The sequence below is a fragment of the Podarcis gaigeae genome (assembly GCF_964106915.1).
Source record: "Podarcis gaigeae genome assembly, chromosome: 5".
NCBI lineage: Eukaryota > Metazoa > Chordata > Lepidosauria > Squamata > Lacertidae > Podarcis > Podarcis gaigeae.
The window spans coordinates 11,711,886-11,737,502 of record NC_139681.1 but is presented as its reverse complement, the minus strand read 5'-3'; the positions used below and the strand labels follow the sequence as shown (position 1 = coordinate 11,737,502).

At 45.8% G+C, this 25,617-nt stretch overlaps 1 protein-coding gene across 2 annotated transcripts in view; it reads left to right on the top strand.

The window, feature by feature from the left end:
* Positions 1-22,501, top strand: part of FGFRL1 (fibroblast growth factor receptor like 1) — a 167,808-nt gene extending 145,307 nt beyond the window's left edge. For both annotated transcript variants that reach the window (XM_083738418.1, XM_083738419.1), the window contains exons 4-7: positions 5,811-5,891; positions 13,362-13,646; positions 17,890-18,243; positions 20,921-22,501. In XM_083738418.1, the coding sequence (XP_083594544.1) occupies positions 5,811-5,891; positions 13,362-13,646; positions 17,890-18,243; positions 20,921-21,342 (1,142 nt within the window). In that variant the 3' untranslated portion in view covers positions 21,343-22,501. The remainder of the gene's footprint in view (positions 1-5,810; positions 5,892-13,361; positions 13,647-17,889; positions 18,244-20,920) is intronic.
* Positions 22,502-25,617: the final 3,116 nt, after the last annotated feature.

The following is a 25,617-nucleotide window of genomic DNA, read 5'->3' as shown; positions in this document are numbered from 1 at the left end:
CAAAACATAACATCAGCACAGTTGCTCTAAGACCAAGCCAAGCAATCCATCCATCAGATGATTCCAGGCAATTCATCTTCTGCCTTTTCCATAGAAAGTATGGCTGTAGGAGGATTTGGGGCAAGGAGAAGGATCTGGTTGACCCTCACCTCCCCAACACACATTCTTTCAACAAGGAGAGCGATTTCTACTGTCCTCTCAAATCCCCCCCCATTTCTCTTCTAATTTGCACATGGGATTCAACTAAGATATATCGATTTTGTAATGTTAATTCTGGCGTATTAAGCTTTGTCCTCAGGGTATTCTGGGGTCTTTGCTTTCCTCCTGTTAGTTTTCAGTGGAAGTCAAAATTTATCTGTTTAGCAGAATTTTATTGCTTTTCCTAGCAGGGTTCTTTGTGACTACTTGGAATTCAAGGGAGACAAGAAGAAGCAACGAACAAGCTGGTACCTTCATTATACTGCCACTAAAGCTATGGAAAGTTAGTTGCTAGCCAGAAAAGACAGCTGGTTTGCCTTTCTGTAAGGCCTGCATTTGCAGCTAAATCTGCCATTCTTTGTTTTGCAATAAACTGATGAGATTCAAAGGCAGAAGAACTAGAAACCAACTGCAGAGAGTGCACTAGAAAATGTAACGTGAGCCTCAAACCAAAAGCAAGCAAACACCTCAATTAACTTAATATTAGGGAAACAACCAATTCTGCAAACGTGGTTTCTGAATGTTAAGCACAAAGTTATTGCAGCACTTCACATTGGTTGATCTGCCCTGTTTGTTTTTCTCCAAGTTCTAGGATCTAGGCGTCTCAACTGCGGCAATTGCATCAGTTTCAATCAGGGCATCAATGGAATCTCTTGAGATACCACCCTGAAAACACATCCCATTATCCCAGCTGCCAAAATGAGTAATGAAAACATGCAAGTGTGAATGTTTGCTGTTGTGCGTTTTGTTCCTACCATGTAATATCCCCTTTCCCCATCCCTTTCGTATGCCTCTTACCTGTTCCCACACCCAGAGCTTTCTCACCGAAACCATCTAAGGAGCTTTGCACTCGTCTAGCCACCTTCTTCTGCATGCATATAACTCACTAGATTGGTCTGTATTGTTGGGCTTTCTGTGGGCCCAACCAGATGTGCATCTAAATGCATATTTAAGCATATTTAAGTATCTGCGATACTTTGCTTCAATGGAACACTGGGGTGTGCATCCAGGTGCAGGCCACCCGGGGGCGCAAGGGGTGCAGTGCACCTGGGCACCAAATTCTGGGGGGCGCCAAATGTATACCTACTGTATACCGGTCCCTCTCGATTGGCGGCAGTGAAAAGCAATGGAGCGAAAGTCCTCCTCCCCCCGCTCTTCCTTCGCTCTGCTACTCCATAGCGTCAAATATTCCTGACGAGTCAGGAAACAAAAGCAGTTATTTCCGCTGCGTCGTTGTTACAGGTGAGCGATTCCCCCCCCCCCAAGTGAACAACTTGAGCTTTTTTGGGGGGGAGCCAAACAGTGAGTTCACCCCCTCCCTAAAAAATCTGGGGGCAGCTAAACTAAATTTGGGGGTGCTGGGTGGATTGTTGCACCCCGTATGCATATGCTAAAGACGGCCCTGTCCAGGTGTTTATCTTGATAGGGATTAGAATGCACATTTGCATTTACATGCAAGTGAACATTCAGTTTGATAGCAAGGGAGTGAAGGATAGGCAGCCAGTTTAATTAGAATCATATCTTTTAAAGTTCCTGGGAAAAAAGTGGTAGTAGCTGTGGTTTGGAAAATGCATGCATGAAGACTCATAATTTCTGATTTACTGTGCTGCTTTAAACTGTGAAGGGCTTTAAGTGGTTCAGAATAAGCCAGAGTATTTGCCCAATAGAGAAGGCTTAATGTGTTTTAGAGCTCTTTAACTTTGTGGGCTGAGGATGGGAAGAATGATGTTTGGGGAAGGCATGAGGCAGCTTTATAAAATGATGTCGTCGTGAGTTGGATTGGCATTATTTCACACAATGTGTAATGGACATGGAATTCCCTACTACGTTTCCTTAAAAAAAGATTTAAAAAACTGAGGGAGGGGGCACCCTAATTTCACACACTTTTCACATGAAAGGAAGACCACTAAAAATGTTTAGGGAAATACTTTAAACAATACTAGATCTCTTGATGGCAGAGAGCTGCTCCTTTGGGATGGCCTTTTTGTTGTTTTGTATCAAATATGTGGAGATATTAGCCTTTGCCTCATTCTTCCTCCGCCTCTCGTTCCACATGATGTCATTGACTGGCTGACTTCTGAGTAGTGGTGGGAGATGCCAACTGAGGAGCCCTCAAGGGAAGAAGGCTCAGAGCTTGGATGTTGGTGGTGGGACGATGAATGGTCAGAGGGAGAAGATGGAGAAGACTGGGAGGAGGAGGTGTTGGAAGCTGTAGAAGTAACCGGGTTTTGTGAGCAGGAGGAATCTGTGCCAGAGGGAGGAGCAGAAGCAGAGGCAAAAGTGGAGGCTGGAAAGCAGGGGGAGCAAGAGGCAGGGATGAATCAGCTGGGGGGTGAAGAAGCTGGGGGGTGTCTCCCTTTCCTGCTGTGACCAGCTCCCCTCCTCCCCCCATGTCTCCCAGAACCCGCAGAGGTATGAAGAGGGTGGGGCAAAGACAGGCATGGCAGCATAGTCTCAGATTGCTTGGGAAGGACCCAGGGGAGGAGGAAACTTAAGACAGCTGTGGGAAAGTAGGGACCTTAGTCCCCATAACTGCCTCATAGGGGCAGTATCTACCAGGACGAGTTGTTGTGCTCTCTAGGCCTAGCTTCCTGAGTCTACCTTGTTTTTTTGAAAAAGCCCATGGAACTACAGTAGAGAAACAGAGACAGACAAAAACATAGAGAGATTGTGGACAGAAAAACAGAGCAACACCAAGCTTTGTGGGAACTTTGATCTAACTCGGGATGCTTTGTTGTCTTAATGGCTCAACATGGATAAGGATAAACTCACTCCAAATCGCCATGATTCACTTCATTCTTTAGCCCCAGTGCACACAGTATTTACTGTGGTTTCCTATGAGACCTAAGCCATCACAGGTGGTTGTTGTTGCTGGCATCTGCCTGTCCCGAGAGACAATGGGGTGATCCTCCAGGGATGAAGCCATACTGCTGTGTTAGCAGCACCAAAGTGATCTCCCTGGGGCACAGATCTAGGCAGTGTGTATGGAGGTCCTAGGCTGCCCAGAAGACAAGACCACCCCCTTCTCGGCCTTGCCGATGTGGTCCCAAGGAAAGCAGAGTGATGCGTTTGACACCAGCTTGGCTGAAAAAGTTTCTAGAAGGAGACGTACAAGGAGCCATCCAACCACCTTAGGGACTCCAGATTTGTGTAGGGCTTACTCTTTAGCCCCTTCTTCTCCCAAAAACCTTCTCTTGAATGAGTATAGCTGCAAGGCAGCAGAGGTTTAGGATCAGAGTTTTCCTTCCCAGGCTGACAAGTAGGATCCAGGAAACACAGTGTTGTATTTTATCAGAACAATCAGCTGATCCCACCTCCACAATCATTTATTCCAATTTAAAAACCCCAAACTGCTTGACTGAGATTTGCATTGAGTTCCTTTTCCTAGGAATCTGGTATGATAACTCTACTAACAGAACAATGTGGAAATTTACTTTCATGGGGAAACACCACACTTCTCAATAACTACGAGCACCTTCTGAAACATTCTGGGGATTTCATACAGGCACAGATAAATCCATGAGTTTGACAACTGCTCCCTTGTCTTTAAGCTGATCCAATTATGTAGTGCAAAAGTCTACTGCATGCAAACTGATTATGTTTCAGTTGCTACCGTAACCAATAAATATGTGTAATTGTCCGTATACAGTGCTGCAAAATCAAAATTGATTTCATTCCCTTCTTGCAGTGTTTTAAATCCACCCACCCTGTCAATGAGCATAAAAGTGAGATTGTAGATTTCTTTATTTTTACACAGCAACAGTGTTCACCTTCTCTACATTTCAGCATTCACCTCTGGCACAATCCCTCCCCCACTCCGCCGAATGCTGGCCATGATGTTTTCTGAAACCCTTCTGTTCAATATATTCACCTTATCTGCATTTTTAATTCACCCACGCCCATCCTTCAAACTTTTTTATTTTGGGGGGAGAGCTTTCCTGATTCTTGCATGCAGCTCCACAGTTTGAGGATTTGGCTGGATAACGAGCAGCGATCTTCAAAGGATCTGGCGCATTCACAGCAATTTGGTTCACATGAAAGGCTTGGCAGCCTGTCAAGTGCAGCTGAGAATGCCAATGAGTTGGTGTGCATGAGTGGAGTTGGGGGCGGGAGGGGGCTCCACTCTGGTGGGCATACTGTAACATGAGGCTGGAGACAAAAGAGAGGAGTCCAGCCTTGCTATACAGGGCTGGGCAGGATTAAGTTCTAATTGACAAAACCTCTGCTCAAAATCTGCAAGGAAGTCCTGTGGGCATTTAATGGATCTTTTTACTGTCTTCCCCTGTAGGATTTCAGGGCTCGGCGCTGCGTTTTCAAAATCCTCGTTTCCAGCATATTATTGCCATATGTCGCTTTGCTTTGCTACTAGCTACCTGTTAACAAATAGCTCCAAATATACCCCAAATGGTTCCTTATAAATTTCTTTTTGAGTTGCAGAAACTTGCAATGGTAAAATCTGCAAGCAATTTCCAGTTTTCAGAAGTGAAGTAGGCAGAACTCTGCTGCTTCGGGTTGGGAGCATTTTCCACAGCATCCTGAAGAACACTAGGCCATTGTATCTTTGCTGTGGGATGCACCTGGTTGCTTGTTCTTCCTTTTAGAACCACCACTGCAGCCTGATTTTAGAAGGACAAAGTACAAGATGCAGGTCTTGTCAGAGTTGCCCTTGCATGGGACATACAGAAGGGTAGACCGAGGCACCAGTTACCTAGTCAGCTCACTAGGCTCAGGAGCAGTCGGCATGTCTGTGTTGGTGCCACAGAGATGGCCTAAAAACAGTAGCAGCCATCCCCCTTACCAAGATGGAACAGAGCAGGGGAACAGCAACAGTGGGGTGGTGCTTTCTTTCTTTTATGCATAAGGATAGTAATTTATTACATTACTTTTCTGGGCAGCTCAAGATAACATACACGGTTCCCCATGTTATTCTCCCAACCACCTGTGAAGTAGGTCAAGCACAAAGGTGGTGAAGTGGCCAAGGGCCACCGAGAGAGTGTTATGTCTGAGCAAGGATTTGAAGCGAGGTCTCCCCACACCTTGTCTAATACTCATAAGCACAACAACATCTGCTTTGTCCTTAATAAAGTAACATTCAGCACTGATGCTTTCCCTTCACCACAGCTCCCAAACAGTTTCATTGGCCCAAATAAGCACCGATTTATAGAAAGGCACCATGTAAGCTTCAAAATAAATAAAGCAGTTTTTCACTTCCTGGATTTTCCTGAATTCTGTGAAATGTTGCCTCCAACATGGCCGGTTCCCAGAAGTCTCAGTTGCCTCCTCAGCTATAATTTTGATTTATGCCATCATTTGCAAGGAGTGTAAAACAGTTCCATCTCCTCCTTGGGAACGCCAGTCGGTAAACATAAACAAAAGGGCTTTGGTTCGCTATTAATGGAAGCATTAATTAATCTCCCATCATGTTAGTAGCCAGCTGAAAAGCTAAAAAAACAGGAAAGAAACTGAACTGGCAGCAGGTAGCAAAAACATATTCAGCGTGTTGGAATGTGCCATTTAATTCAGTTCCTGCAAAAGCACAGCTGCGTTCCAGTTCAGATGCTGCTTTATGATGTTTTAAACTGTGTTCCTCCTTTCCCTGTCGTTGAATCTAGATGATGCAAGTTCAGGAAGAGAGAGTCTAGCGCCCGAAGTTCCCAATAGTGAATCTGAAGATCATTCTGGAAAGCTCTGGGGTAAGCAAAGACACATTCAATTTTACTAGCTATGTTATGGCTAGAGGATAAGAAGACGGAACACAGTTCCAGTTAACAGGGACTTCACTGGCAAGATATTATTCCTGTGGAACAAACACATATTGCAGCCAAATAGAGTTCGACTGATGGTTTTTTTTAATGTAGTTAAGATTTATTATTGTAAATAATTACCGTATTTTTCGCCCTATAGGACGCACTTTCCCCCTCCAAAAATGAAGGAGAAATATGTGTGCGTCCTATGGGGCGAATGCAGGCTTTCGCTAAAGCCTGCAGAGCTAGAGGGGTCGGTGTGCACCGCTGGGCTCCCAAGGCTTGCGGGCTTCGGGCAGATATCCGCAAGCCTGGGGAGACCGGCGGGAGTTCCTGCCGGGCTCCCAAGGCTTGCGGATCGCAGCCTGTTCTGGGGGCTGGGGTTGGGGGAAGCTCGGGCTTCCCCCACCCCAGCCCCGCGCCTGGGGGGGAAAAATAATTTATTTTTCTTTATTCCCCCCCCCCAAAAAAACCTAGGTGCATCCTATGGGCCGGTGCGCCCTATAGGGCGAAAAATACGGTAGTTGATGGTAATCTTCCTTTTGACAGTTCGGGTGGCCATTTCAATGTCTGACCATTTAACGGCATCATGCTCGCACCTTGTATTTTTGGCAGAATCTTCATTCTCATATTTCAAACTCTTCTTGCCAAAATATCTGCGTTGTTGCAATAGGGTGATCTTTCTTTCTATCTGTATTTTTGTGACACTTTAACCTGTAACATCAGTTCACCTCTGTGTCTTGTTCAATGACTCTTTAAACAACCTTGAAGTTTCTAACCCATGATGCACTGCAGTAGTAAGGTAAACACAGAGGGACAAATACATCAAGACTATTTATCTAAGCTGAGTAATTGTTTAAATTGGTGTGCAATCAATACCTGCTACAGTTCAAACTGACAGATGAGTTTTCCACGCACAAAAAAACAACACAAAAATATGAGAGACACTATTGCAAGGTGGAAATCCTCCAGCTGGTTATGCAGATAACTAAGAACCACCACACGCTCTGCAACGTAACATCTGTGTTTGCTGTCTTTTTTTCTCTTAGAAACACTTGTTTTAAAATAGCACAACAGATTTTATAAAGTCAAGTCATGGCATGAGCAATCACCAATGAAATAAAATGTAATAATGCTACTCTGAACTAGAAAAACAATCACAACTTTGTATTTCTAAATGTTATCCTTTGCTTTTGTCAGATACCGTATTTTTTGCTCTATAAGACTCACTTTTCCCCTCCTAAAAAGTAAAGGGAAATGTGTGTGTGTGTCTTATGGAGCGAATGCAGGCTGCGCAGCTATCCCAGAAGCCAGAACAGCAAGAGGGATTGCTGCTTTCACTGCGCAGCGATCCCTCTTGCTGTTGTGGCTTCTGAGATTCAGAATATTTTTTTTCTTGTTTTCCTCCTCCCAAAACTAGGTGCATCTTGTGGTCTGGTGCGTCTTATAGAGCGAGAATATATTGCTTATATACAGGGATCTAACAGCTAGTCAGGAAACACATATGGCACACCATGTTAGCACACGGCATCTTTTAGTTGTTTAAATTATTTGGCTTCCCATGATCTGGGCTGAACAATAGGGGTGAAGACGCTCCTTCAGGTACACTGGGCCAAGGCCATTTAGGTCAGCACCAACACTTTGACTTGTGCTCGGAAACATACTGTGAGCCAGTGAAGATTCTTTAGGACCGGTGTTATATGGTCCCGGCAGCCACTCCCAGTCACCAGCCTGGCTGCCGCATTCTGGATTCCAAAGCAAATTCCCAGGGATGTGTAGTGGAACACTTGAAAAAAAGAAGACGAAATACGAGGTGCTTTTACAAAAATCCTTTGACCCTTTCGGTCTAGCTAGCAAAGCTTCAGCAAATTATACAGATTTTGGAGCAGGTGTTTACAGAAAAGAAAGATAACTCCCCCTTTCATTGCCTTTCTTTCTTTCTTTCTTTCTTTCTTTCTTTCTTTCTTTCTCCTTTGTTCACTTGGCATCCTTTCTTTCCTCCACCCCCATTTGCATTCCAATTTTTTTTTTTCTGGGGGAGAAATTTCACAACTGTTTGATCTGGCTTCAGTGTAACATACAGAGAAATGGAGAGCAGCTTAGGTGAGGCAGGTAATCACTTTACCTATTTGAGAGAGAGAGAGAGAGAGAGAGAGAGAGAGAGCGCAAGCACACTCCAAAAGTATTTCTTTCCTTACTGATTGTTGTGAGCAACATGAGTACTACTACTACTACTACTAATATTTTATTTATATCCCGCCCTTCCCAGCCAAAGCCAGGCTCAGAGCAGCTAACAACAGTAAAAATAGCACAGTTTACATAAAATCACAGTCAATTAATTGAAATACATTCTAAAATCAATTCAGAATCAAATTAATGGCAACCATTGGGCTAGAGTTCTATGAGGATTACAGAAGGAGAGAGGGGGTCAGGCTGCGCCTTGGCCAAAGGCCTGGTGGAACAGCTCTGTCTTGCAGTCCCTGTGGAAAGATGTCAAGTCCCGCAGGGCCCTAGTCTCTTGTGACAGAGCGTTCCACCAGATCGGGGCCACAGCCGAAAAAGCCCTGGCTCTGGTTGAAGCCAACCTAGCCTCTCTGTGGCCTGGGACCTTCAAGATGTTTTTATTTGATGACCGTAAGGTCCTCTGTGGGACATACCAGGACAGGCGGTCCTGTAGGTACGAGGGTCCTAGGCTGTATAAGGCTTTAAAGGTTAAAACCAGCAGCTTAAACTTAACTAAATGCCCAGGGCAGAAATGAGGGGAAGATGGGAGGAGACAAACTACAGACCATGGATTACATATTGGGGGCAACACTATGTAAGCCAGCAAAGTTAGCTTTTTAAGAGTTACCTGTTCTTTGGATTTCATTGTACAGTGGTACCTCGGGTTAAGAACTTAATTCGTTCTGGAGGTCTGTTCTTAACCTGAAACTGTTCTTAACCTGAAGCACCACTTTAGCTAATGGGGCCTCCTGCCGCCGGAGCACGATTTTTTGTTCTCATCCTGAAGCAAAGTTCTTAACCCGAGGTACTATTTCTGGGTGAGCAGAGTCTGTAACCCGAAGCGTATGCAACCCGAGGTACCACTGTAGTAGCAATTGCAATAAAAGCAACATGGCAAATCTGAATGAATCGGTGCAGGAGCAAATGCCTCAAAATGGCACCCGTGTGTGGCAAGGTAGATTGATAGATTAGAAGTGAAAGGAATAATAATAATTTAATAATAATAATTTATTATTTATACCCCGCCCATCTGGCTGAGTTTCCCCAGCCACTCTGGGCGGCTCCCAATCAGTGTTAAAAACAGTACAGCATTACATATTAAAAACTTCCCTGAACAGGGCTGCCTTAAGATGTCTTCTGAATGTCAGGTAATTCTTTATCTCTTTGACATCTGATGGGAGGGCGTTCCACAGGGCGGGCGCCACTACCGAGAAGGCCCTCTGTCTGGTTCCCTGTAGCCTCACTTCTCGCAATGAGGGAATTGCCAGAAGGCCCTCGGCGCTGGATCTCAGTGTCCGGGCTGAACGATGGGGGTGGAGACGCTCCTTCAGGTATACAGGACCGAGGCCGTTTAGGGCTTTAAAGGTCAGCACCAACATTTTGAATCGTGCTCGGAAACGTACTGGGAGCCAGTGCAGATCTTTCAGAACCGGTGTTATGTGGTCCCGGCGGCCACTCCCAGTCACCAGTCTAGCTGCCGCATTCTGGATTAATTGCAGTTTCCGGGTCACCTTCAAAGGTAGCCCCACGTAGAGCGCGTTGCAGTAGTCCAAGCGTGAGATAACCAGAGCATGCACCACTCTGGCGAGACAGTCCGCGGGGAGGTAGGGTCTTAGCCTGCGTACCAGGTGGAGCTGGTAGACAGCTGCTCTGGACACAGAGTTAACCTGCGCCTCCATGGACAGCTGTGAGTCCAAAATGACTCCCAGGCTGCGCACCTGGTCCTTCAGGGGCACAGTTACCCCATTCAGGACCAGGGAATCCTCCACACCTGCCCGCCATGGCGCTAGACTGAGAGTAAGTCGTGAGAGCGAGCAGTTTGGACCTCTTTTTCCTTAAGGACCTTTTCCTTAACAGTTGCTTTAGCAAGGCTGGGATTTTTACCTTCTAGATTGGTTGGTGTGGTGTTGCTCAGACACCTAATAGCTCTGCTGACAAACGGGGTTGTCTTTTGAAGCTCCCACGGAGCGTGATTGTTTTCGCTGCAAGGGATGCCTCCCGCTTTCAGGGAGATGATCTGGGGAATACCTACACATTTACACACCAGTCCCTACAGAATGAGCTAGGATATCACACTTGTCACTCCAGCTGTCTGCTAGGTCGCTGAATGCCGGAGTCACTCCCGTTCATTGGGTTACACATGAAAGCCCATGAGCAGAGAGCAAAGCATTTCTGTGCTGCGCAAGAAAGAGTTTGAAATAAAATATCCTGACGTGGCCGAGACCCAGAATGTCAGGGTGGGGTAGAGAAGGGGACACTTGCTGCTCTGGCTAAAAATGTTCCTGGAGGTACAATGTACATAAGGGAGATGTTTGAGCTGGATTCCCCCATCAGATGTATCCGAAATATGAGGTCAGTGTGTGAGAATAGATGGACAGGCTGAACAGGAGGGGGAATGGAGATGAGGTTATGAGGGAAAGTCTGCACTTTAAAGCCTGCTCACATAGTGAGAGCTACGCATATCCTTTCCGTTTCCACGTTGTGTGTTGGGAAAGAGGAGCCGTCGCACTCTGTTTTGTTGTTTGGCCTGAAGATAAGGAAGAATGGCTGGGAGGAGGGCATATCTGTCTCCAATCCGTCCCCTGCATGTAGGCAGATTACATTTGCCCAGCTGCATGCTGGAATTGCCAGAAGCCCCTATGGGAATGAACGTGGCACGGCCCACCTTTCCTTGTAGCACACACCTATGGATTGCTTTATTGATCAGAAAAGGATTTACAGTATTCATCTCTTCATTCGAAAATTTTCAGCCCATCTTTGTAAAATAAGTGATCCAGTGAGGTATCAATGTGTAGGGAAGTAGGTGGTAAAGGTAAAGGTAAAGGTACCCCTGCCCGTAGGGGCCAGTCTTGACAGACTCTGGGGTTGTGCGCCCATCTCACTCAAGAGGCCAGGGGCCAGCGCTGTCCGAAGACACTTCCGGGTCACGTGGCCAGCGTGACAAAGCTGCATCTGGCAAGCCAGAGCCGCACACGGAAACGCCGTTTACCTTCCCGCTGGTAAGCGGTCCCTATTTATCTACTTGCACCCGGAGGTGCTTTCGAACTGCTAGGTTGGCAGGCGCTGGGACCGAGCAGCAGGAGCGCACCCCGCCGCAGGGATTCGAACCGCCGACCTTTTGATCGGCAAGTCCTAGGCGCTGAGGCATTAACCCACAGCGCCACCTGCGTCCCGAAGCAGGTGGTACTGTGGTCTAAACCACTGAGCCTCTTGGGCTTGCCGATCGGAAGGTTGGTGGTTTGAATCCCTGCAATGGAGTGAGCTTCTGTTGCTCTGTCCCAGCTCCTGCCAACCTAGCAGTTTGAAAGCACGCCAGTGCAAGTAGATAAATAGGTACCACTGTGGCTGGAAGGTAAACAGCATTTCTGTGTGCTCTGGTTTCCGTCACGGTGTTCCGTTGTGCCAGAAGCGGTTTAGTCTTGCTGGCCACATGACCTGGAAAGCTGTCTGTGGACAAACGCCGGCTCCCTCGGCCTAAAGCGAGATGAGTGCCACACTTCATAATCTCCTTTGACTGGACTTAACCCCCAGGGGTCCTTTACCTTTATAGAATGCACACATATCAACATATCTCAGTAATTAAAATTAGTACATTCAGAGTGTTTAATTTTTAGAGCACTTATGTTATAAGATGGCAGGTGCAAAGAAGAGCTCTATATCATCAGTGTATTGTTGACAACTTACTCTCCAACTCCAGATGATGCCACTCACTGGTTTCATGTAGGTGTTCAAAAAGCATGGGGGATAAAAACAAACCTCATGGCAACACCCTCAGAAAATAACCCAAGTAGAACTGGATTGGTGCCACCCAACCCAGCTTGGACAGTCACATCAGAAGAATGCCACAGTCGACAGTATCGAAGGCTGCTTAGATATCAGGGAGAATTAACAAGGGCACACGGTTCCTGTCTGTATCCCAACAGAGATGATCATACAGGGTGATCAAGGAATTTCCCATACCAAAACCAGGCCTAAACCCTGATTCAAATGGATCTGGAGTATCACAGATAGATTTTTGAAAAGGGTAAAGGTGTAGTCCATGGGTTGTTATTAGCTTTCTTTGAAAAAGCTTTGATACAATCTGTGTGTGTGTGTGCACGCGCGCGCGCACACACACACACACACACACACACAGGGTTCTGTGAGGTAGCTCAGGCTAATTGAGTGCTTTTCAAAGCAAGTTTGGCACTTGGTGGGAAGCCTGGTACAGTGGTACCTCGGGTTACATACGCTTCAGGTTACAGACTCCGCTAACCCAGAAATAGTGCTTCAGGTTAAGAACTTTGCTTCAGGATGAGAACAGAAATCGTGCGGTGGCGGTGTGGCGGCAGCAGGAGGCCCCATTAGCTAAAGTGGTGCTTCAGGTTAAGAACAGTCTCAGGTTAAGTACAGACCTCTGGAACGAATTAAGTACTTAACCCGAGGTACCACTGTAATTCTTGTTAGGAGAAAGAAGCTGCGATAAACAGGAACTTGGTAAAATGCAATGTGCACATGTATAACAATAATACCTATCTCATACTATTCTGTGTGCTTCTGATTCTTCCTTGTGTTGATGGTTTTGGAAGGTTCCCAAACGTTAGCACTAAAGAACTGTAAGGTTTGTAGGGTGCTGTACTGGATGATGGACTCTGCATCACCTGTGTCACTTATTGTCTTATAGATTTGGCTTTTGTTGCTCATGGACATAACCCTCTGACTCACTGTATACCCAGTACGTTTCCGAGCACGATTCAAAGTGTTGGTGCTGACCTTTAAAGCCCTAAACAGCCTCGGTCCTGTATACCTGAAGGAGCGTCTCCACCCCCATCGTTCTGCCCGGACACTGAGATCCAGCGCCAAGGGCCTTCTGGCGGTTCCCTCATTGGGAGAAGTGAGGCTACAGGGAACCAGACAGAGGGCCTTCTCGGTAGTGGCGCCCGCCCTGTGGAATGCCCTCCCATCAGATGTCAAAGAGATAAACAACTACCTGGCATTCAGAAGACATCTGAAGGCAGCCCTGTTCAGGGACGCTTTTAATATGTAACGCTGTATTGTTTTTAACACTTGATTGGTAGCCGCCCAGAGTGGCTGGGGAAACTCAGCCAGATGGGCAGGGTATAAATAATTTATTATTATTATTATTATTATTATTATTATTATTATACCGTTTTGGCAGTTTTCTTCCCCCCCTTGATGCCTTGCTTGCCTTTGCAGTTCGCCCTCGGTTCACTCAGCCGGCCAAAATGAGAAGGAGAGTGATTGCCCGACCTGTCGGGAGTTCGGTCCGCTTGAAATGCATGGCTAGCGGGAATCCTCGACCGGACATCAGCTGGTTAAAAGACAACAAGCCTCTTATGCCGCAGGTGATGGGTGAGAACAAAAGGAAGAAGTGGACGCTGAATTTGAAGAACCTGAAGCCAGAGGACAGTGGGAAGTACACCTGCCGAGTATTCAACAGAATTGGGGAAATCAACGCTACCTACAAAGTTGAAGTGATACGTAAGTACTGAAGCACCCACACCTGGATGTACCGTGTTTTTCGCTCCATAGGGCGCACCGGACCATAGGGCGCACCCAGTTTTTAGGGGGGGGGGAATCAAGAAAAATAATCTTATTTTCCTCCCCAGCCCCAAAGAGCAGCGTACAGGATGCGCGCAACCTCTCCCTGCCAGAGGAGTTGCGCGCGGCTATGTCACAAGCCAAGGCAGCCAGCGGGATGGATCCCGCTGGCTGTTTTGGCTTCCTCTTTAGCCTTCTAAAGAAGCCATAGCCACGTGCAGCCTCTCCCCGCTCTTCCTGAAGCCTGGAGAGCGAGAGGGGTTGGTGAGCACCGATGCCTCTCGCTCTCCAGGCTTCAGCGAAAGCAACACGTAGCCTCCGGAGCGCGGAGGGAGTGCTCCCTCTGCCCTTCGGAGGCTTAGTGTTGCTATCGTTGAAGCCAAGGAGCCTGCATTCGCTCCATAGGACGCACACACATTTCCCCTCAATTTTTGGAGGGGGGAAAGTGTGTCCTATAGAGCGAAAAATACGGTAAGTTCCACTTAAATCAGATGGGTTTGCTTCCAGGCTTAGGACTCAGAAATGAAACACATACAGTGATGGTCCCCAAACTCTACACCTCTTTGTGATGTAAATACTGTAGTGGACCCAACAACATTTAGAGAGGTAGTGTGTGCACAGAGATAAGTTTTATTGGCTCAGATATAGACTGGAAATGTAGAACAAAGCTAATCAGAACTCTTCACAGCTATCTGACTGGGTCGAGTCTGTAAACAGAGGCCAAGCAATTGGGAAGACCTGGGACGTCTGGAACTGTTCCTGATTTTGGACCCATAAAACGATTACAAAATCTTAGCAGCAGAACTCTTGGGACAGATATACTAACCCTAAACGGATACTTTGCTGTCAGGAGAGTTGATGGGTAGAGATCCACTCTTAACAGAAAGCTATAATTTGTCAAAATGAAAAGAATTTGAAGAGGTGGTAATTGTGCATTGACGTTTTTATCATGTAAAGGAACAGCGGAAAACGTTCCTTTTTCATATTCGGCAGTGCTTTGTGTTTTGGGTTCAGTGACAGAATTGCAAATAATTGGGGCAGCTAAAAGTCACTGAAGAGAAATGGTAGAATCTCATCACTTGAATTATTGAAAATGTAAGGCTTGTGGGTGATTAGATCATTCCCACGTCGCCACTATCACTGCCTTCCCTTGAGATTTTGTGAACTGTCTCCTCCATCTCATTTGTTTTCTGTGCCAGATCAAGATCTGGTGTTACAACATTACTCTGTGTTGACTCAGAAGACTATTATTATTATTATACTAGAAGAGAGACTGCAGGAGGAAAGCTCAGATGTTCTGTCCAACAACCCATGGGCCACATGGTATCTGCTATCTGCTATGTGCTTTTCCTAGGTGTTGCTTAGGATGGAACATAACAGTTACTAACCTGCAGTACTATGCACAATGTGACCTTATGTAGTGCCATTATATTGTCTGCTTCGACAATATGTAGGTCCAAGTTACATCCACTGAAGTGAACACCACCACTCTCATTGATTTAATAGATCTGATTTGTACCCCTTGGTTTTTGGCATAATAAAATTAGTTCTGCTGTGGAAATTCCCACATCCAAAGGGAATCATCTGCTCAATGATAACTCTTTTTCTGTGTAAAAATGTGAATGAAAAGCACATGTGGCAGGATTCTGTTTTGTGTTGAGTATACAAACCTGCTGGACATCTGGTAATGATAAAAAGGCAGCTCTGTGGAGGCAATAAAAACATGTGTTTACATTAAAACCGGGAGCAGAGACATGGAAATGAATCAAGCCTCATCTTAATGTCAGAGGCGGCATTTTTACTTCATCAAAACCAGGCAGCACTTGTAACAAGTTCTCTTCTGCCCCCATTTATCTTGGCTTTTATCAAGCCAAAGATGTATATATCCTTTGTTTTCATGAGCTTTGGCAGGCTAAGAATGAAAGTTGCCAGACTTAGGCAGATAAAGGTTTGAAGGGTTTCTTAATATTTTGGCAGAAGGCTGTGGGGTAGTTCAGGATTTACTCCATTTCCTCACTTAACCCTTCTCTCTAAGCTACTGGTCACTTGTCACCTGCTTATCAAAATTTGACTCTTTCCAGCTTGTGTCTGCCACAAACGTGTTAGTATAATTTACGGCAGGGATGGGGGACCTTTTAACAGCCTTAGGGCTGCATGGATAACCTTTTAGGAGCCACCTGGCAGGGTTGGGCAAGACCAGAGACCAAATATAAGTGGGCAACAGAGGAAATGCTTACCGTATTTTTCACTCTATAGGATGCACCCGACCATAGGACGCACCTTGCTTTAGAGGGGGAGAACAAGAAAAAAAAATTCTCCCCCTCCCTGCTCAGCGCCCCTTCAGCGAAGCAGCAGGAGAAAAGGAGCCCCTTCCATTTCTCCTCCCGCGTCGCTGAAGAGGCGCTGCGCAACTCTCCCTCTCTGCTGAAGCCAGGAGAGTCTTGCTCTCCTGGCTTCAGCGAAAGGAACCCGAAGCCTCCGGAACGCAGTGGGACCTTCTGCTGCGTTCCGGAGGCTTCAGGCAGCTATTCCTGAAGCCTGGAGAGCGAGAGGGGTCGGTGCGCACCGACCCCTCTCCCTCTCCAGGCTTCAGCGAAAGCAACACAAAGCCTCCGGAGCGCGGAGGGAGTGCTCCCTCTGCGCTTTGGAGGCTTCGCGTTGCTATCGCTGAAGCCAAGGAGCCTGCATTCGCTCCATAGGACGCACACACATTTCCCCTTAATTTTTGGAGGGGGAAAAGTGCGTCCTATAGAGCGAAAAATACGGTACTTTTGTAGGCCACATTTCAGCCATGCGAAAAGCAGGTTCCTGCACATTCTTTTCCATCCTCCATTCATTCATTCAGGCAAGCAAGCAGCATTATCGCACTGCAAGGCACTTGGGGAGGGTGTGAAGCAGAACCAATGTGGTCCCTGTGAGGCTTGCTCTTCTATATGGTTGGTTGTTTTATCTTTAACAAAACTTCCCACCAGTTTTCCTAGGATGGATGTTAAGCTAACTGGCCTGCAATTTCCAGCCAGCCTCCCCCCCCTCCTTTGGATACCCTTTCTTAAAATTGGTGTTATGTTGACCATTTTCCTGTCCTCAGATGCGGAGGCTGATCTTAGAGACATGTTGCATGTTTTTGTTAGAAGATCAGGAATTTCGTAATTGGGTTCTTTGAGCACTATCAGCTGGATGCCATCCAAACCTGGTAATTTGTCAGTTTTGCTTTTGTCAACAAGGCCAGAACTTTGTGTCTCAGCACCAATATTTGTCTGAGTTCCTCAGACTCCCTTATTGTGAAAATTAGTTCAGCCACAGGGATCTGACCTGTATCTTCCACTGTGAAGACATGCAAAGAATTCATTCATCCTATCTGTAATCTTATCTTTCTTTAGCACATCTTTGACTCTCTTGTCATCCAAAGGTCCAAATGCCTCCCTAGCCAGTCTCCTGCTACTAATGTATTCTCTCTTTTTTTTAAAAAAAAGCATCCCTTATTGTCTGCTTGCATTTCCTTTGTCAACATTTACATTACTTTTAGTTCTCATTCAGACAAGATTTCTATTAGTAGTAGTAAGATTTTATTAAGGCTTTTCATAATACAATACAAAACAATACAATACAAAACAATAAAAAACAAACTAATCTAAACAGAAACAGAAAAGGTTTACATTTTCCGAAAGAAGCCTTCTTGCCTCTTATAGCTACTTTGGCACTGCTCATTAACCATACTGGCGTTTTCTTGACCCTTGTGCTTCTAATATTCTGGTTTTAAACAACTCCCAAGAGTTTTGCAGAGGTTTGACTCTTGTGATTTTACCTTTCGGCCTCTTTTTACCATTCCGCACATTTTGGGGATGTTTCCCCTTTTGAAGTGAAATGTGACAGTGTTGGATTTTGCTGGTAATGGACCATATACAAGTATGGCCGATTTAACAGCATTATAAAGGAAGGAAGGAAGGAAGGAAGGAAGGAAGGAAGGAAGGAAGGAAGGAAGGAAGGAAGGGTCAGATGACCCCTCACATGTAAAGCAGCCCCACAGTCTGCATGCTCGGTGCATGTGTGAAGCAGCTTAAAAGCATACTGTGCCTAAAGGTAAGGGGGAATCCAGAGTTTTGTTAACAGTCCATCATAGTCCATCAGAAGGAAGATTTCTGAATGCATTAAAAAAAGTTGATTGGTATGTTCTTACTTCCAGAGAGAACAAGATCCAAGCCTATTCTTACCGGGACACATCCTGTGAACACAACAGTAGACTATGGGGGGACAACCTCGTTTCAGTGTAAGGTGAGGAGTGACGTCAAGCCTGTTATTCAGTGGCTGAAGAGAGTGGAGTATGGCACCGAGAACAAGTACAATTCCACCATCGATGTTGGGGGGCAGAAGTTTGTGGTGCTGCCTACGGGAGAGGTCTGGTCCCGTCCTGATGGCTCCTACCTGAACAAGCTCATGATCACAAGGGCTAAGGAAGAGGATGCTGGAATGTACATCTGCCTCGGGGCAAACACCATGGGATACAGCTTCCGAAGCGCATTTCTCACAGTGCTACCAGGTGAGGTGCTAGGTTGTTCCCTTGTTTATTGACCCTGTCCTTCATTCGTTCCTGGAGTTTATTGTTGTGGCCATTAAAATGGGCTGGCTGAGTTCTAAGGCAAAGCATACACAGAAAGTTCCACTCTCCTGTACAGAACACCACTTCAAAAAGACAAAGCTGAGGTAAAATACTCAACTGTAGGTCAGAAACATGAAGATAATTTCTAATATTCCATGTGTTAAGATGTGGGTGAACATATCAGACGACACAGCGATTCTTCAAACAGCTCTTGTTTATTCACAGGCCAGAACAGAACTGAACTGAAGGGTTCAGCCAGCCTGCTTATATAGAGCTCCAGTACGACGTAACTGTAACAATTGCCCCTTTAGTCTCTAGTTGCCCCTTTAGTCTCTAGTTCTGCTACAGGCACCTGAAGATTATTATTAATTCTAAAAACCATTAAGAAGACATTGCCATGAATCATCATCTAAAATCATTAAACCTGACGAAGGACCCCTGGAACTGTCAGAGGAGGACACAGAGCTACCTCCCAGTCCACCCTTTTCGCAACGGTGTTATCAGTTAACTTTGAACACAGTGGAAAATCCTCCCACAGCTCTAAAACTGCTAGGTGAAGATGATCTCTTCCAGGGTGCTTAACCTTCTAGCCATAGAAAGTACAGTGGAACCTCGGGTTACGAACGTGATCCGTGCGGGAGGCACATTCACAACCCGCAGCGCCACGTCTGTGCACGCGTGGGTCACGATTCGGCGCTTCTGTGCATGCTCAAAGCGTGATTTAGTGCTTCTGCCATGCATGAGCCCCGAAACCCAGAAGTAACCCGTTCCACATAACCTGAAGCGTCTGTAACCCGAGGTACCACTGTATACAATAACTCAAAGATCCTCAATGACCAGTTATCAAAATAACTGACATCCCATCATTATGCACATAGCAAACAAATTCACTATAAGCTGTAGTATAGGAGATCAGTTTCACTCTTCATTTAATCCACCTGGCATATTAAGATCTTCAGGGTGACTACACAATCCAGTTACCACCTTCTCAATTTGTTCTACGTAGGGTCCAAGACCTACGTCATTCCATATTCAGTAAAGTGTTTCGCCAAAGGGACCTACATTCTATGATTACCGAGTGCAGCTTTTATGCTCTAATACCCTCTTTTTAATTTTTCTGGTGGACACACCCACATACATGAGCCTATAATGCACACTGAACTCCCTACCTGACCCCTTGGGTGTTGCAGTGGTAAAAACATCACAGAACATGCTTTCTTCCATCTGTCCAATTGACAAAGTCCTCAATTTGTCCTCACAGGCACAACAGTGGTTACATGGGACATTCCTTGTCACATTTCTAATTCTATTGATTGTGCAAACGCGTAGCAAATACCCAAGTGTCACTATTTATTAATTAAAAGAAGCTTCTGGGGAAAGTGATTTGGAATTTGAGAAGGGGAGGATGGGAATAACTTCCAGGCTTAGGGAAGGATGGGGAGTCAGTCAATGTGATATATAGCCAGACGAGTTTAGAACCAAAACTCTTCATTTTAGAAATCCATCGATAAACTCACAAAAAAGAGAAAAGCAATAAAAATTAATAAGTTACCAGGCTTTAAATCAGGAGCACAGGGGTGACTGTTTCCTCATATCATTCTTAGCTTCCTCCCTTCCCTCACTGGTTTAAAAATTACTCCTTCCTCTGGCAGACCTTTCCGGCAATGTTGAGATTGGTGGAGTCTTGACTGGTGAGGTGAGGGATGGGGCAAAAGTGGGGGTGCTGCAACTCTGTCTTATTCAGCTGACCCCTGACCCATGTTTATCAGTAACATGGCAAAAGCAGCATTGAGAACCTCCTTCTGTGTTAACCGAAGGTTGAGTCCCGGTGAAGTGCTTGGTGTACTGCAGCCCAGATACTCTGCATTGCAGCAGAATTCAGCGGTGAACAAAACCAGCCTTTGCAGCTGGGCTGCATCTAGGCTGAAGTGCATAACTAAGTCGCATAGCTCAAGTCCCGGCTCCTGGCGCGTTGATGAGAAGAAGACATTGTTGACAGGAGCTTCATTTCTCTATCTGCTCCTTATTACCAAGCGCTGGTGTTAGGAAACCATCCTTATGTGTTAATAATAATAATAATAATAATAATAATAATAATAATAATAATATAGTATTTATATCTGGCTGGGCTTCCCCAGCCACTCTGGGCGGCTTCCCAAAAAATATTAAAATACACATCAAACATTAAAAGCTTCCCTAAACAGGGCTGTCTGCAGATGTCTTCTAAAAGTCAGAAAGTTGTTGTTCTCTTTGACATCTGGTGGGAGGGCGTTCCACAGGGCGGGTGCCACCACCGAGAAGGCCCTCTGCCTGGTTCCCTGTAACTTGGCCTCTTGCAGTGAGGGAACTGCCAGAAGGCCCTCGGAGCTGGACCTCAGTATCCGGGTAGAACGATGGGGGTGGAGCCGCTCCTTCAGGTATACAGGACTGAGGCCATTTAGGGCTTTAAAGGTCAGCACCAACACTTTGAATTGTGCTCGGAAACGTACTGGGAGCCAATGTAGGTAAAACACAATTCAGGAGAGCGTGTGCAAGCTTCTGTGTACCTGACATCTGATCTGAATCTCCCTGGCCTGCTTCTAATTAACCTTTTTGCTCTCTTTCTGTTCCCGTCCAGATCCTAAGCCACCCAACCCTCCCGTGGCTCCTTCTGCCACCAGCCTTCCGTGGCCTGTGATCATTGGAATCCCAGCTGGAGCTGTCTTCATCTTTGGAACAATCCTTCTGTGGCTCTGCCAGACCAAGAAGAAGCCATGCTCTCCTCCTGCGGCAGCGCCTATGCACAGGCCGCACCCCCGGGACCGGGTCTGTGTGCCGCAAGTCCCCGACAAAGACTGCATCTCCTCCATAAACTACGAGGAATATGTAGGAGCCCAGCAGCAGCAGCAACAGCAGCAGCTGCTGAGCCAAGGGTCTGCCCTGGCCCCAAACATGGGTTCCAAAATGTACCCAAAGATTTACACGGACATCCACACTCACACGCATTCACACATCGAAGGCAAAGTTCACCAACACCAGCACATTCATTACCAGTGCTAAAAGGCTACGCGGAGTTTATCCTGCGGTACACTCTATGCAGAGTTCTTTGAGTCAGAAAGGTGTGGGGGGGAGAAAAGAAACCAAATTGAACAAAACCATTGATTCCCAAAAAAAGAAGAAGCGATTTTGGAGAGAAATGCGGAGAAAGGGTTTTGTTGTTGCTGCTGTTGCCGTTTGTTGTTATTGTGACAAAGGAATGATGAAGGAATTCCCAAAGGCAAATGCTTGCGTCCCTGGAAAACGGGAAAGTCCTGTTGCAAAAGCCAGAGGGAGAAGGGAAAGGGAAGCTGGGCCTAACCCTGTCCGCCCACCTACAACCTTGGTCGCTGCTTCTGTCCTTCAGCCACCTGTGGAAGCCCGAGGACAGCGTGGCTCCTTCCTTGGGCACACGCAGAGAAGGTCCGATGGCAAAGCAGAACTTAGACACAGAAGCATTTGAGTGACAGTGCAAAAGACGAAAAAGGCCACTGTGGCCGTTTCCGGGGGAGAGAGTTCTATTTAAAGTTGTGTAATGCTGCCTGATAGTTAGCAATAAACAAGCTAGTTGTGACTGGGTGACACTCTTTGGCCGGGGGGGGGGGGGCTCCTTTTAAAGGACTCTGCTCCCCTTTCCCCCAATTGCCCCAAAAGCAAAGGACAATGTTGTACAACTCGCTATATTTATATTTAATTATAATAAGGATAATCATGCTGGTTTTTGTGAACACGAAAGAAAGGAAGAAACACAATCCCGTTATGCTGCCCTCGTCTGCGATTGTCAGATTTTTCAAGATTTAGAGTGGTGTGCCTCTGAGCTGACAATTGATAATACAAAACAAGTTAAAGACGGTTCTTAAAAGAAGAATAAAAATGGACTCCAGGGAATTATGAATATGCTGAATATGCACTTGTGGGCATGGGGGAAGAGGAGGTAGGGGAAAGGGGGGGGGGGTAATTTTGTTATTTAATTCATTTCAGTTTGGGGTGGGGATACAGCAAAACTGGACCATATTTTCCAATGATCTAAACCTTTTAAAATCTATATAGAGTTTTAACAGAAGACATGTATATTTAATTTATTTTTTAAAAGAAAAAAAATGTATGATATTTGTCTCAAAAACAGGCATTTCTATACATATTTTTGATCAAAAAATAAAGATTTTTTTTCCAGGTTGTTATAGATGCTAGGTTCTCAAATATAAGAAATATAGCTTTTAACAGTACTTTATTTAGGATCTTGAATGTCATATATTTGTTTGGTTTGTTACAATGGCTTTCTGCTCCTCTTCTTTTCCAGGTTCCTCTCCTGTGTTTCTTTCTGTCTTTGTTCTCAAGATTGTTCAACAAATCTTGTTCTTTGCAAAAGAAATCACAGATTATTTTCCAACAAGAAGGGACTTTAAACAAATAGCTGGCGCTTATTGATTTCACTCATGAAACTGCCAAAAATCAAATATGCAACAGTGGTTAAGTTTACTTCTGAAGGAGAGCTTACATTTGAGATCACGCCCCCTGCATGGATCGTCTTTCCAGAAGACCCTTTTTTGCACAATAAGTGTGCAGCCATTACTCACGTTGATGCAGAGAACCCATCCAGTCCCCTCCTCAGAGTAGCAAATCTGTTGTCTATAAACAGTGCATTTTTCTAGGATTCAAACTATGCAACATAATTCTTTTTCATTGCTGGGGAAGTGCAGTTTCCTCCATGTGAGATTCATTTGGGTGTGCCAGGTGAAATGTCAGGTGTGCCAGGTGAAATGCCACTAGCGACACAACTCCCTCACTTAGGTCTGTAGCATGTTGTGACCTCTTTTAGGGTTATTTTTAAACAGGCATCAAAAGCTCTGTGCTTCCTTTCTGTGTGATTCTGTTGCTCGGGTAATACTGTAGCTTCAGATAAAACTAGTGCAAAATGGTGAGGCGAAACAGCCAAGCTATATCGGACCACCGCACTAGAGGTCACATGCTCTTTTTGTCTCAGTTCCAGGGCCTGTGCAGAAACCCATCAGTAAGCTGCACGAGATAGTTGCCCCGAGAGAGGGTAGGGGAAGAGGGAGGCAGAATTCTACTCACCTCCACGATACCCAATTACCTCCATGATACCCAATTACCATATTTTTCACTCTATGGGACACACCGGACCATAGGAGTGGGAGAACAGGGGAAAAAAATTCTCCCCCTCTCTGTGCCCCTTCAGCGAAGTGGCAGGAGAAACGGAGCCCCTTCCATTTCTCCTCCCGCTTCGCTGAAGGGGCGCTGCGAAGCTCTCCCTCTCTGCTGAAGCCAGGAGAGTCTTGCTCTCCTGGCTTCAGCGAAAGGAACCCGAAGCCTTCGGAGCACAGTGCGAGTTCCTGCTGTGCTCCTTGGCTTCGCGTTGCTTTCGCTGAAGCCAGGAGAGCGAGAGCGGTCGGTGTGCACCGACCCTTCTCGCTCTCCCGGCTTCAGCGAAAGCAACACGAAGCCAAGGAGCACAGAGGGAGTGCTCCCTCTGCGCTCCGGAGGCTTCGCGTTGCTATCGCTGAAGCCAAGGAGCCTGCATTCGCTCCATAGGGCGCACACACATTTCCCCTTCATTTTTGGAGGGGAAAAAGTGCATCCTATAGAGCGAAAAATACGGTAACCCTGAGCAATAGGATTTGGGGTTAGAAATGTGACCTATTATAGCCACATCTCTTAAATGGTCATTCCTAACCACAGGCATGCCAGTGTTGCACATAGAATAATGCAGGCGTGCTGAGTGTTCAATGGTAAAAGTCACCGAAAGAAGTGATGAGCATTGGTGTTCTATGGGAAGTGGGTCGAAAAATGAAACAAAAACGACAGTACTTTGCCATCCTCCTCGCATGATAGAACGCAAACTGACGTGTGATGGAAGGACGACATTTTCCATTCACAGCCTGTCTTATTAAGGCCTCTGTTTCTTTTTTCATTATCGGTGTGTAAATTTTTTTTGCCTGTGTATTAGCTCATGGTTTGAAGAATCTGGCCTTTCTTAATTATTGCCGAGGGATTTTCATGTACCTCCACGTTATCTGCAATAGGCATAGTCTAAATTTGAGTGGGATATAAATTTTATAAATAAATAAATATAAATTATAAGCATGTTTAATGTGTTTAAATCCCATTAAATTCAGAGGAACGTATTTCCACGTAGATGCTGGCTGCCCCAACTTGGTTGACACAGGTTGACACAGCAAAATATCTACTGAGCATATGTTTTCTATTCCTAAAGTGCCACAGCTGTTATTTGAAACATTTCTACTACAAATGCAATAAACCCTTCTGCTCTGATGGTTGTGTGTTAACATGGACACCATAAAGGCTTTGTGAGAAGACGGATTCAGGGCGAGTCTTACGCGTGCCACCTGCCCCTGATAATCTGGCAGAGGCCTTTGAAGTTACCAATGACAGGTGTTTCCCAATGCAAATTATGTATTTATGTATTCATTTGATTTATTGGTCATTGACATAATTTGAGCAGCCATAAGCAGCAACTCGTCCCTGTGCCAGCTGGGTTAGTGAATACAGCCTTGATGCTGGGTGTGATTATTCAGAAATAAGTTCCACCATTCAATCAGCCATTTTCAAAGGCGAGTGCTAATGAAATTTAGGTGATTTTTACTTGTGTGGGATGGAGGCTTATGTGCCAGTCTCAAGCACAGTTCCTAGCAAGTACACCCCACTGAACAGTTAGGATTGCACTTAGATTTACTGCAAATAGTTGACTCCACTCCACACCTTCAGGTGTATGTTGTCTCTATGTGGCTCAGGACAGCAGGGAATATGATCTCCGTATCCACTATTCCTATTGAATTTAAAAAAGCAGAATGTGGAAGCGTACTCGCCATTCTTTTAAAGCACATAAAGGTAAAGGTAAAGGGACCCCTGACCATTAGGTCCAGTCATGACCGACTCTGGGGTTGCGGCGCTCACCTTGCTTTATTGGCCAAGGGAGCGGCGTACAGCTTCCGGGTCGTGTGGCCAGCATGACTAAGCCGCTTCTGGTGAACCAGAGCAGCACACGGAAACGCTGTTTACCTTCCCACCGGAGTGGTACCTATGTATCTACTTGCACTTTGACATGCTTTCGAACTGCTAGGTTGGCAGGAGCAGGGACTGAGCAACGGGAGCTCACCCCATTGCAGGGATTCAAACCGCCAACCTTCTGATCGGCAAGTCCTAGGCTCTGTGGTTTAACCCACAGCGCCACCCGCGTCCCATTTATGTGTTAAAGCACATAACTTCCCCCAAAGAATATTGTTAAGAGTTCTGGGGGTTTAGCTATGTGATGGATAA